This window comes from Doryrhamphus excisus, linkage group LG14, assembly GCF_037039965.1.
Source record: "Doryrhamphus excisus strain RoL-2023G ecotype Guam linkage group LG14, RoL_Dexc_Guam_v1.1, whole genome shotgun sequence".
Classification (NCBI taxonomy): domain Eukaryota; kingdom Metazoa; phylum Chordata; class Actinopteri; order Syngnathiformes; family Syngnathidae; genus Doryrhamphus; species Doryrhamphus excisus.
In genome coordinates, this window is record NC_136370.1 from 9,910,313 (window position 1) to 9,923,246 (window position 12,934).

A 12,934-nucleotide genomic window follows, 5' to 3' on the forward strand; every position below is an offset into this window, starting at 1 on the left:
GTGATTTTTTTATTGCTTCGGGGGGGCTGTTATTTCCACGGTTTGCTACCTTCGTTGTCAGTATAAACAAAATCCAGTTGAGGTTTTCAGCAAAGTACAGCAGACCATTTAATCAGACGAATTATCTGAAGTTTCAAAGTCACAAACACATGGCAACATTTGGATAAAAACCCAGTGTTTTTGTCCACACGGGTAGCAGCAACACTGGCAGGGCTTTTAATCATTTCAATCGGATTTTTGTGGCTTCCGCTCTACTCTAAAGCCAATTTCTGGTGCGGGATAAGAGTTAGGTGCGGTGAAGGGCAAACACAGGTCACCCTTTCTTTCTGCTTTCATTCCGCCATGTTTTTTTCTCGCCTATGCCTTACTGCCTGAGGAAATGGCCTTACATACTATGCATTTTAAAAGAGTGGATTGTGCTAAAACATTTACTTATAAAAATACTTTATAAATCTAGTGCTTTTGTAGACACTTAAAAAAACTGCATATGTGTCCTTGAAAGTGTGTGGATTGTTTTTCCAGTCATTGAAGTGCCACTCATGTGTCAAGATATTGAGGTGGGTCAGCCTCAGCTTCAAATAAACATGTGGAAATACTTGTGGGGACATGATGGTGGATTTTTCGAAAAAAATGTCAATTACATTTGTTTTTCTCCAAATCTAGGGCAGTTTTTGCCAAGCCGATGGAGTCGTAGGAGCCTTAATGAAGCAATGCAGCACCCAAATGGTCTCCCATGGATGTTTTAATGGATGCAAATTACACACGCCAGAACAGGTCAGTGAGCTAATTTGACTTGTCGTTAGTCGGCAACTGTGTTTGGGGCCGAATGTCAAGAGCAGTGCATTTCCTTTTGACCTTAAAGTTACTGATGAAGCCTGGTTAATCAGAGATAATACAGTGTGTAGTATCAAGACTAAACGTGGTTGAATAACGTGACGGTCCAATTGGAACAAGGGTACTGCAGCGGGACCTTGAAAGTATCAAGTATCAGTACCTTGAAAGCGTCATCAAAGTGCTAAAATTAGGAATATGACCAAATATTATGGGTAAGTGTTTGAACCACTGCCATGTATGAGAATTAGGACTGTCAAAAATAGCACGTTAACAGGAGTAACTACTTTATTTCATTAATTACGTAAATATTTTTGTGCAATTAACATATACACACCATGGCAAGCCACAGCTTTCTGTTATGACGACAGACGGCAGCACAGTGTAGCTATCTCCACAGAGTCACACAGATGACGGGTTTTTATAACTTCATTCATTCCAAAAACATGCTAGGTTAATTGGCGACTCCAAATTGTCCATAGGTATGAATGTGAGTGTGAATGGTTGTTTGTTTATATGTGCTCTGTGATTGGCTGGCGACCAGTCCAGGGTGTACCCCACCTCTCGATAGGCTCCAGCAGACCCCCGTGACCCTAGTGAGGATAAGCGGCATAGAAAATAGATGGATTGATTAAAGATGTATGTCCACACACATCAGCTGACATTCACACACCTCCATTTGTCAATATTGTGATTTTTTTAAAATGCATTTTTATGCATACATCAATCAATATATTACAAGCATAAAAAACATATGCGAAATGTAGCGTGCAGTCACAGGTGCCGTTTGAACCCATGAGTCACCGTCTAAGCTTCTCAAATCGTTAAACTTTCATCTGTTTGACTGATGGTTTCAATATTGAAGAAAAGGAGCGGAAACTGAAAGCGGAGTTGTACAATTGATGTACTTCTATCTACTGTCCAATCTGGGAGTGCAGTTGTGTGTGTTGGTTGCTGTTTTACTAAATATCGAAATATCCCTTGAGTATAAATAACACTGATGGCTTGAAATTCTGTGGCTGCTCAGAAACGTGCCACCATGTGGAGTGTAGAATTCTTCTCTTCCATGCTGATGCTTCATGAAGATTGGCCAACATGTATTTTTCATACTTGGCACGCATTTTGGTACAGTAATCTCTTGCCGCTTCTCGGTTTAAATGTTCACCGTCTCGTGGTTCAATACGGCCCATTATCAGTTAAAAAATATGCATTTTTAAGGAAATGGTGCACTAAAAATGTTATTTTTAACAACCATATTTTTAGAAAGCATAGAAAAGAAAAAAACGCATGTTTTAATCTCACATAGGGATTGTGGTTGTTGACCCCAAAAAGAGCAGTATTCCTTTAAGAAGACACATTCAAACTGTACATGTAGTATTCTAGACTCGTCACTAGGTGTCAGTTTCACGTTCGATGAAAACATCAGGCTATTATTGCATGTTTTACAATAACAATAACAAATTATATCTACTATATTGTGTAATTTGAGTATAGAGGTGACTATAGGGGTGTTATTTCATGTCTAAAGGGCTCTTATAATGTTAAAACCCGTATTTAGAAGGTTGTAAACAGCTTTTTAAAATGAAAATATAAAATTTATAAATAAAGAATCACACTTCACTTGTCACAGTCGGGTCTGGAATTAATTGACCACAATAAAAGAGGGATTACGATACTTGTAAAAATAAAATTTCTCCAAGGTTGGCAGCTGTGAGTATTGTCTTTTATGGGTGATTAAATTGTGTCTTCCCAACAGGCACAATAACAATAACATAAATTATATCTACTATATTGTGTAATTTGAGTATAGGGGTGTTATTTCATGTCTAAAGGGCTCTGGTAATGTTAAAACCCGTATTTAGAAGGTTGTAAACAGCTTTTTTAAATGAAAATATAAATGTAGAAATAAAGAATCACACTTCACTTGTCACAGTCGGGTTTGGAATTAATTGACCACGATTAAAGAGGGATTACGATACTTGTAAAAATAACATTTCTTCAAGGTTGTCTTTTATGGGTGATTAAATTGTGTCTTCACACACGGCCTGGAAGCAATTTGATGGCTTCCAATGTGAAACGCAATCTGCAAACTGCCATATAAACACAACATTGTGTATGGAGACCACGCCGCTTTGATGCATTGTTGTTTTAATTAGCATTTGAACATCCAAGCTCAGTAGAGAGCGTTGTCAGACGTCATGAAGTGATAAACTTGTTTTTTTTGCATCGACTGACAACAGGAAATGGCTTTACTCTTCAAGTTTAATCTAATACACGTGAAAGACAGAGCTGCCTCATGTTTAGCAGTATTATTCCTCACCTCTATAGTAAATGTGTGTGAATTTATGAAAAACACATGTTATTTCATCCATCCAAAAAGAAAAAGAGCCTCTATTTGACATTCCTCTCCTCTTAACAGTTAAGAGCACATAGATCTGATTATCTGTCTGAGCAGGTTCGGCCAGGAGTCAGATTTAAGCCAATAAAAATCACATTTTTCACTTGATTTGGATTACAAAGCCTTGAAGACGGGGAATATGAGATTGGCATCAAATTCACTATGCAAATGTGCCGTCATTTCTACTGAAAATCCCGTGGAGGTACAAACGCCTGCTCCTTTCACTGCTGGAAGCTTTGACAGCGTAAAGGAGCAGGAAATCTTATCGGAGTTCATTTCCTGCTTGCAAAATGTGGAATCCTGAGGTAGATGCGATTGATGTGAGGGCTCTGTCACGTGAAAAGTTCTTGGAAAAGTAAACAACCTGCATCAAGGCATCAGGCGGGGTACACCCTGGACTGGTCGCCAGCCAATCACAGGGCACATATAGACAAACAACCATTCACACGCACATTCATACCTATGGACAATTTGGAGTCACCAATTAACCTAACCTATTTTTTTTAATGTATTTGTAATGGTAATGGTTTTATTTCATTTGAACATGCATCAGATTACAATTGAATGCATCACATAATCAGTTCACAGTTCCACATGTCCGAAAGGAGTAGGAAGAAGCAAAGCTTATTAAATCCTACCCCTCCATCTGGTACTTTTACAATCAGTAACTGTTACATTTGTTCACTTCCTGCTTTCCTAATATAGTTTAAGGGTTTTTTTTGTTTGTTTTTTTTTGTCCCGTACCAAAGTACGAGGTGATATGACCATACAATAACATAATGGGTACCATAGTAAGTGTCAATATAGTGATATATATAGCACATCATGACTGGTTCAAGACTCTTCATCCTTGTATTTAGCAAATTTATTTAATTTATTCATTTTTTAAATTAATTTTTATTAATTTTTTTTTATTTTTATTTTTTATTTTTTGGTCATGTACCAAAGTACGAGGTGATATGACCATCCAATGCCATAATGGGTACCATAGTAAGTGTCAATATAGTGATATGTATAGCACATCATGACTGGTTCAAGACTCTTCATCCTTGTATTTAGCAAACATCAACTGCTTGTATTGTTTCTTGAATTGGCTCATCGTTGTGCATTGTTTAAGGGTCTTACTCAATCCATTCCATAGTTTGATTCCACATACTGAAATGCTATGGCTTTTTAACGTAGTCCTAGCATAGAAGTGTTTCAAATTTAGTTCTTCCCTGAGATCATATTTCTCCTCTCTTGTAGAGAAGTATTGGATGACATTTTTAGCTAATTGGTTATTTTTAGCCTTATGCATTATTTTAGCTGTTTGAAGATGAACTATATCAGCAAGTTTAAGTATTTGTGATTTTAGAAATAAGGAGTTAGTATGTTCTCTGTAGGTGGCATTAGGAATTATTCTAGGAATTATTAGGAGAACATACAAACTCCACACAGAGATGGCCGAGGGTGGAATTGAACTCAGGTGTCCTAGCTGTGAGGCCTGCGCGCTAACCACTCGCCTGCCATGCAGCCTAATATGCTCAGTTATTTACAAAAATAATTTTCATATGCGCACAACAAGATAATAAAATGTTGAACTGGATGTTTGTTATAAACAAGTGTCTCTAACCCTTCACAAGAGGATGTTCTGTCACAATAAACATCATAATAAGGCGATGTCACATGCCTCTGCTTTTCCTTGAATCTACGCTGCTGCCAACAAACAAGTCTCCTTTCATGATAGGACAACATTCACGTAACAAGACATTGAAACAAAGCCTTAATTCTGCAGGCCATCCAGAGTAATAGGGTTCTTCTAATCCAATTACATGATTAAATTCGGGATGGTCCTGGGAGATGGTATAGACTCAGTTAAGCAAGGAGTAAGGGAACAGGGTGAGACAAAACTATGGAAGATTCAAACTAGCTTCAGTGGACAGTTGCAGGACTTATTGTCTCAATATACAAGCAATCAGTAAATGGACTTTGGAGTCCTGACCTGAATCTGATTGACCTTTAAAAAAGTGGTCCATGCTGGAAAACCCTCCAGTGTGGCTGAATGACCACAATTCTGCAAAAATGATTGGGGCTCAATTCCTCCACAGCGCTGTATGAGTCTCATTGCAATCAAATACTTGATTGCAGTTGTTGCTACTAAGGGTGGCGCAACCAGTTGTTAGGTTTAATATATAGGTTTCATTTAAAAACTGCTTTTTGTGTTCATTTGTGTTGTCGTTGACTAATATCTAAATTTGTTTAATGATCTCAAACATTTAAGTGGGCAAAAAAAAAAAAAAAGGAAATCAGGAAGAGGAAAAACACTTTTCCAAACTACCGTATATTACAAGTGCTTTGAGTTAGTTGATTTATATAAGACACTCCATTACGGAGAAAAAGAAAATATGGGGAGAAACACCTCTGAACGTAAACCCCGCTGAAGCCTATTAATTCAGTGTGAGTTGCATTTATAGTGACTTGTAAAAAACACTGTTGTTCTTAGCTACACTGTTTTTGGCCTCCTTCAAGTCTGCTGGATTTATCAGTTGGTTCTTTGGGTAGTTAGCTGGAAGGCAGGTAGGTAGATAGTTAGGTAGGTAGGTAGATAGGAAGGAATCAAAACAAGGATACCAAAACAAATTCCTAGTATGTGTTTGATCATACCTGGCAATAAACCCTTTTCTGATTGTGATTCTGATTCTGATTCTGATACTGATTCTGATCAGGGGTGGCCTTTGGATTTAGTACTTCACTCACATGCATGCTGTGCAGTCAACCTGGGTTCAGGGTTCATTGAATCCACTTTATTCTTTGCCCATTTTGTACTTTTCATTGATTATGACACTGACAGGAAGTTTGAATTATGACCCTTGGTTTGTTCCCGGCTTGTTTGAATCTGCTCTGAATGAGAGCGTATCCATCGCTATTAGTTCTGGGCGCTAATCCAAAGCTATTGTGACATGGGAACAGTATGATAGCATCCATGTGAGGAATTCTCATTATGAGAAGATTTACAGAAATGATGCTGATTTGTCTTTTGCTGTGTTGCACTTTGGGGCAAGTTTGGATGCCACAGGTTAGAGGCAAATGAGGTGAACACAGTCTTTGTTAGACCCACACACAATAAAAGATGGATGGCACCGTGAAGAAAAACATAAAAAAGCCAGGCTGAAGCCGATCCCTACTGGGCGCACCTACAAAAATGACTTGACAGCAGAATTCATGGTTGAGACCATCACACTACCACCACCATATTTCATGTTGATATGATGTTCTTTTTCTGAAATGTGGCGTTACTTTTACGCCAGATGTAATGGGACTCACACTTGTGTATTTTCCCAAAGGTCTTGGGGATCATCAGGATGTTTTCTAGAAAAATTGAGACAAATTGAGTATAGAAAAAATGGTTTTCATCTTGGAATTCTGCCATGTAGGCCATTTTTGTCCAGTGTCATGTCAGAGTCATGAACACTGATCTTAACTGAGGCAAATGTGGTCTGCAGTTCTTTAGACGTTATTGTGGGGTCTTTTGTGACTTCTTGAATGAGTCATCACTGCGCTCTTGGTGGTAATTTTGGTTGGCCGGCCACTCCTGGGAAGTTCCACTACTGTTCCACTTGTGGATAATGGCTCTCACTGTGGTTCACTGTTTAGAAACGGCCTTATAACATTTTCCAGACTAGGTTTGGATTTGTTCTCCCTTAAAAACGTCATTTTGTGTTCAGTTGTGTTGTCATTGACAATTAATATTAATATATCATTAATATATCATTAATATTTTAATTTGTTTGATGAACTGAAACAAGTGTGACAAACATGGCAAAAAAAACCAAAAAAAAACAGGAAGGGGGCAAATACTTTTTCACACAACTGTGTGATATATTTTGGTGCAAAATGGTTAAGTCACAACAACAAGACATTGTTGATCAGTGGCTAAGCATTGTGCCTGACATCATTCAAACCTGCATTAAAAGCCTCTTGATCAAGTCCGGTGCTTGTCTCACCATACACTAAAGTAACATTACTGACACCTAGTGACAAGTGTAGAGTACTACATTCACAATTTGAGTGTGTCTTCTTAATGTGCCTTGTATTTGTATTTTAGTTAATTTAGCCATTTTCATGCTTGAAAATGCTAAATTTAAGATTAAGATTAAGACTTTGCAGGACTGTTTCATTTTTCTTTATGCTTACTTTCACGTTACAGCATTAGTTCTCAAGTCACGTCAGTAGTTAGTAGTTTGTTTGTTCATGCTATACAGCAATTGACTATAACTGTGTGGTTGTCATCTGACGATTAAGGCATTTTTGGATGGAGTTATGTTTCAGTATCATCTTACATACCTTGTGTTGCAGTAAATGTGTGGAGGGCAGGAAGTGATGTTGAGGGTTCAGAAGTGAGTTTTAGTATGTGTTACTTCCACAACACTAGTCCGCATTGTTATTTCATATTGTTATATCTTATTGTTATGATTGTTGTTATTATTGTGGCAGACATCATTCAAACCTGCAATAAAAGCCTCTTGATCAAGTCCGGTGCTTGTCTCACCATACACTAAAGTAACATTACTGACACCTAGTGACAAGTGTAGAATACTACATTCACAATTTGAGTGTGTCTTCTTAATGTGTTTTGTATTTTAGTTAATTTCGCCAATTTCATGCTTGAAAATGCTTAATTTAGTCCAAAAACTACATAAAACCTGCTTAAAAATGCATATTTTTGCACTAATAGACTGCATTCAACCACAAAACAGCATGATTTTAAAATTAATTCTTTAAAAAAAAAAACGTGATTGAGAAAAGCCTTAAAATTCAAACTGTGATGTGGCAAGAGGCAACACTATTCAAATTAATTCATGCATCTGTTATTGTTAAGAAGTGATTGCATTACAGGCGTTCTGTGACTGTGCTACGTTGCATAAAACAGAGAAGACTTTAAGGTTGGGCCCAAGCAAGGTCAAATGGCCCGGTTTTGAGTATACCCTAAAAGCAAGAGGACACTGATTAAATCTACGTCCACATGCATATCGGCATGCATGTTTTGGCCTCTCATTTACAGCCGAGTGGATGTTTTCATCCTTAAAAACGTCTTTAGTTTTTGTGAATCATCATGTCATGTTTTTGATTGGCCAAAATGTGCATAATCGCCTTGAATGTGTGTTTTTGAAAATATGAACATAGCCTTGAAGTATTTCATTGACATGTTTCCTTGCATATGACACACAATACAGACGAGCAGCAACAAACTGGACAAAAAAATGGAGTTCATTGAGGTCACGCTACAAATGACACATTCTGTGTTCCTCCCCGTCCGTGCAAAGCGTGGAACACCAGGCTTCAGAGCAACCATTCACCAATCAAATAAAAGCAGAGACAAAGGAGACCTTATGTCTTAACTGCATCCAAACCTTAAAGAGTTTAAAGGTTCACCCCAGGAGGGGAACCTCTGATCTGAAAAACCGTGCTTATTCTCATGATGTTTAGAACTTGAGTCCCCTCCTTCGGTTGTTTGATGTGCCTACAAAGTCTGCTTTTAAATGCATACCATGAAGACAGATTCAATAAAATGTATAAAAGACAACCACCGAGTTAGAAGACATTGCATTTTACCCTCACAAAGATGTTGCTATACGTCTTTTATCAGGCAGAATGATGGGTAGTCTTTAAGTGGAAACTGAGCTTATGGGAAGCAGGCACATTTATCCAGTCAAGAAAGTTGCAAAAATATTGACAAACATGTACGTATGAGCTGGATAACCATCTTTAAACAATATACTCGCTTAAGCTTGGTATCAAAGCAGAGTAAAAATTCACTTTTTACAATAATAAACTATATTATTACTACTTGACATGAAAAGGCCAATGTAGTACAGTGGAGCCTTGCTTATCATGACCCACGATTTGTGTATATTTAGGTTCACGTTCCGGTTAGCAGTACAATATGGCACACATTGTGTTACTCCTTATGACATTGTTTGTAACATATTTACATCACATGTGTTAGCATCCTGTTAGACATCACCAGTGGTTGGCTCTACTTTTCTTGTTGTCATGGCTGCAAAATATCTCAAAATCGAGGCAAAGAAAATTGTAACTGCCAACTTTTTGAAGGTGGAAAAACACAACAGAATCCAAAAATAAAAAAATAAAGCAAAACACCAAGGTGGTGTTTGTGTGCCATCTTTTATCAACAGACAAGTCCTTTAATGGAGTTAAAAGTGATCTTAAATGTTCATTTATCCCTTTCATTCAACATAAATCTTCACTAGTCGTAAGAGGACAAATCATTCATGCTTGTTCGACTCTCATTTAAATAAAATAAAGGCACTCCTCAGTTGGCTGCTAAATCTGCAATGATGGAGGACATTCTTCTATTTGGCAAACAAGTGAATCCCGTTGGGGAATAACAGTCAAGGTAATACACCAATGAGAGCAGTGATTGGATTGCATAAACACATTATTCATTCAAATGATTAGAGTTGTGTTAAAATATTATTCGCATATTGTGTTTTCAGGTAACCAATTACATGGCATCAACAGGGGAAGCTATTAAACACATGGCTGAAATGATCAAATTACAGGAATCATTAGCATTGCCTAAAAGCAAAAGCAAGGACGCCAAAAGGGTACTCAATCATTGCAAAAGGGAATAATGATGCTGACCTTGCTGCTAAAGCAGCAGCAGGTTATGGAAGGAATGACATGCAAAGTGAAGCAGCCATGTTTAGAGAATGGTGCCAGTAAGTGAGTGTAAACTGTCATGTAGAGGTCACACAACGGGGGTGTTATTGTGTCAACAAAGTTGTTACTGTGCAGGTAGCCATGTTAGGTGACAGTAGCCAGGGAGCCCCACATGAATATTATGTAGATACAGTACATGCAAGAGTTGGGGGTTAGGGAGTTTAGTGGCATAGGGAGCTGTGTTGAGTGGAAAACTGGACTAAAGCAGCTGTATCACCATGGTAACTGGGGCTAAACACATAACCTTGTTTTGAGTTGATAAAATGATGATGATGATACCAATGACTAGTACCTTATAGCTGCTGTGTCTTTAAATATATAGAGTAATACCTCATTTAGGCTGCACAAGCACAAGTGGTTAGTGCACAGGCCTCATAGCTAGGAGACCCGAGTTCGATTCCACCCTTGGGCATCTCTGTGTGGAGTTTTCTCCGGGTACTCCGGTTTCCTCCCACATTCCAAAAACATGCTAGGTTAATTGGCGACTCCAAATTGTCCATAGGTATGAATGTGAGTGTGAATGGTTGTTTGTCTATATGTGCCCTCCAGCACCCCCACGACCCTCATAAGGATAAGCGGTAGAAAATGAATGAATTCCTCATTTACTGCAGTTTATCCAGACCCGATCATTTTACAACAAACAAACAACAATGCATTCAAAACAGTGTGGTTTGGTGACACAATGGTGTGCTTTATATGTTTTTTTTTTGCATTTCACATAGGAACCCATCAAATTGCTTCCAGGCTGTGTGTGAGTCCATACAGTAAATCACCCATAGCGACAACACAACCCATTTATCATGGTTAATTGGTTCCTGACACGAATTTCAGCACAGTGGGATTCCTAATATATAAATTGAGCATAATTGGAGCATAGAAAACTTGTTTGCGGCCTTCTAAATAGTTTTTTTTTTTACATTATTTGAGCCCTCTATATAGACATAAAATAACAACCCAACTGTGTAGTCACCTTTACATTCACATTACCTAATATAATAGTTATAATAACACATTTTGGACATCAATTAGACATACTAAATATAGACTCACACTTTATTAGTTGATTCATTGTGAATTTTGCTGTTTTACTCCTTGGTAGGGGCTGTACGGTGGAAAAGGGTTAGCGTGCAGGCCTCACAGCTAGGAGACTCAAGTTCAATTCCACCCTCGGCCATCTCTGTGTGGAGTTTGCATGTTCTCCCTGTGCATGCGTGGGTTTTCTTCGGGTACTCCGGTTTCCTCTCAAGGTTAATTGGCGACTCCAAATTGTCCATAGGTATGAATGTGAGTGTGAATGGTTGTTTGTCTATATGTGCTCTGTGATTGGCTGGCCACCAGTCCAGGGTGTACTCTGCTTTTCGTCCGAAGACAGCTGGGATAGGCTCCAGCACCCCCTGCGACCCTCGTGAGGATAAGCTGTAGAAAACTCCTTGTTAGAGAACTGCATTCAAAAGTTGAGGTCAATTTAAGTTAGCTTGTTAGCATGTTAGCTTCACCCTGAAATGACACCCCTTTTTGTGTAGTAGTATGTTTATTATTTATATTTATATTCCACTTTTGTAATGAATTCTATATGTTTTTCTGTTGAAAAAATATAATGAAATAAAAATAGACTTCAAAGGGGAAGAAAAGATCGTCATTGAGGGGGGGAAAGCGCCAAACACGTGAGGGCGGAGGCGTATCTGATGACGTCACTGCAGCAACATCAGCATCACTCACATCTCTCAGTGCGCAACTTGCCCAAACAAGCAACCAACCAACCGGCGCGCCGACTCGGTCTCTCGAGACCGCTTGAGAGCGTCTTAGCGACGGCTACATGAGGATCTAAAGACGCCGAAGAACACCCACTTCCCGGGGAACGGAGTTGACAAACACGGGAGCCATGGACGTTACGGAAAGGCGTCTTTTCCTGCCCGTCGTCATTTTAATAAGTAAGTGACTTTTATCAAACTTTAATCGTTTTGGTGTCTGAATAAGTTAGAGGCTGCCATGCACACCGAAATTGATCTTGTTGTTTTGTACTGCACATTTTGTAGTTATCTCATTTTAATAAATACCGTCAAATGTGTTGGATTTTGATCATCAAACCATAATTCATTTACTGTATATTTGAGAACAGCAACACTTGGCAGGAAATTGAGCGTCCTAAAAGATAAATAATTATTAAAATGATTATTATTTTTGCTCCCTTGCCAACTGAGTTAGCTCATTTCCCAGTTGAGTGTTCTCTTATAACATGGTGATAACTTCCATATATTGATTTATTAGTACTGCTGATTTAAAGTGGCTTTTAAAGTATTTTTCTTCCTGAGTGGGTTGCCAAAATTGGAGGGCTGCAGCTCATTTTGCTCTCCAAACAATTCTTCATACAGATCTCTAATCAGTGTATGCTTATACATGCTTCATGTAGCTTCTTTCACGGTACTGCAAACTTTGCATCTTAAATGTAATGAAGGCACAAAGCAGCAGATGCAGGAGCCACTCATTGCATTTAGTGTCCATAATTGATATACCGCAGTCAGGACCCAGCATTGATTGATTTGTGCCAACCAACAGTCCCAGTAGCTCTGCCTCTTGTTGTCCTGAGGTGAATCCAGCGTGCCTCCTCTTGTAGTTGAGCTGCTTAATATTTGGATTTTCATACAAATTAAGAGATACATGTGTCAGAACTGCAGCTTCCTGTTAGCCTTCAGTAACAGTAGGATGCTCATAATGTCTGCTTAGACTGTATATGCTTGGTTTTGTAGAAAAGCAGGTGAAATGTGGTGCACTACTTGGTAGAAAAGCAGCAGAAGGTGGTCTATATTTCGTCTCAAGTTTCGAGTTTTGTTGCAAGAGCTAGCCAGTCATGGATATTTTAAGGCACTATATGATTTGACAATCGGAAAAGAAGTTGAGAGCTTTCTGAAGGAGTCTCATCATCCTTTGATTGCAATCCTCACAGACAGTTTTTGGATTGTACAGTCATCACTGCCATGTCAC

The 12,934-nt window shown here is 38.5% G+C and overlaps 1 protein-coding gene across 1 annotated transcript in view; it reads left to right on the top strand.

The window, feature by feature from the left end:
- Nucleotides 1-746: 746 nt before the first annotated feature.
- Nucleotides 747-12,934, top strand: part of ltk (leukocyte receptor tyrosine kinase) — a 52,254-nt gene continuing 40,066 nt past the window's right edge. Inside the window, exons 1-2 of the mRNA XM_058090985.2 lie at nt 747-774; nt 11,681-11,883. Of these exons, the coding sequence (XP_057946968.2) occupies nt 11,835-11,883 (49 nt within the window). The 5' untranslated portion in view covers nt 747-774; nt 11,681-11,834. The remainder of the gene's footprint in view (nt 775-11,680; nt 11,884-12,934) is intronic.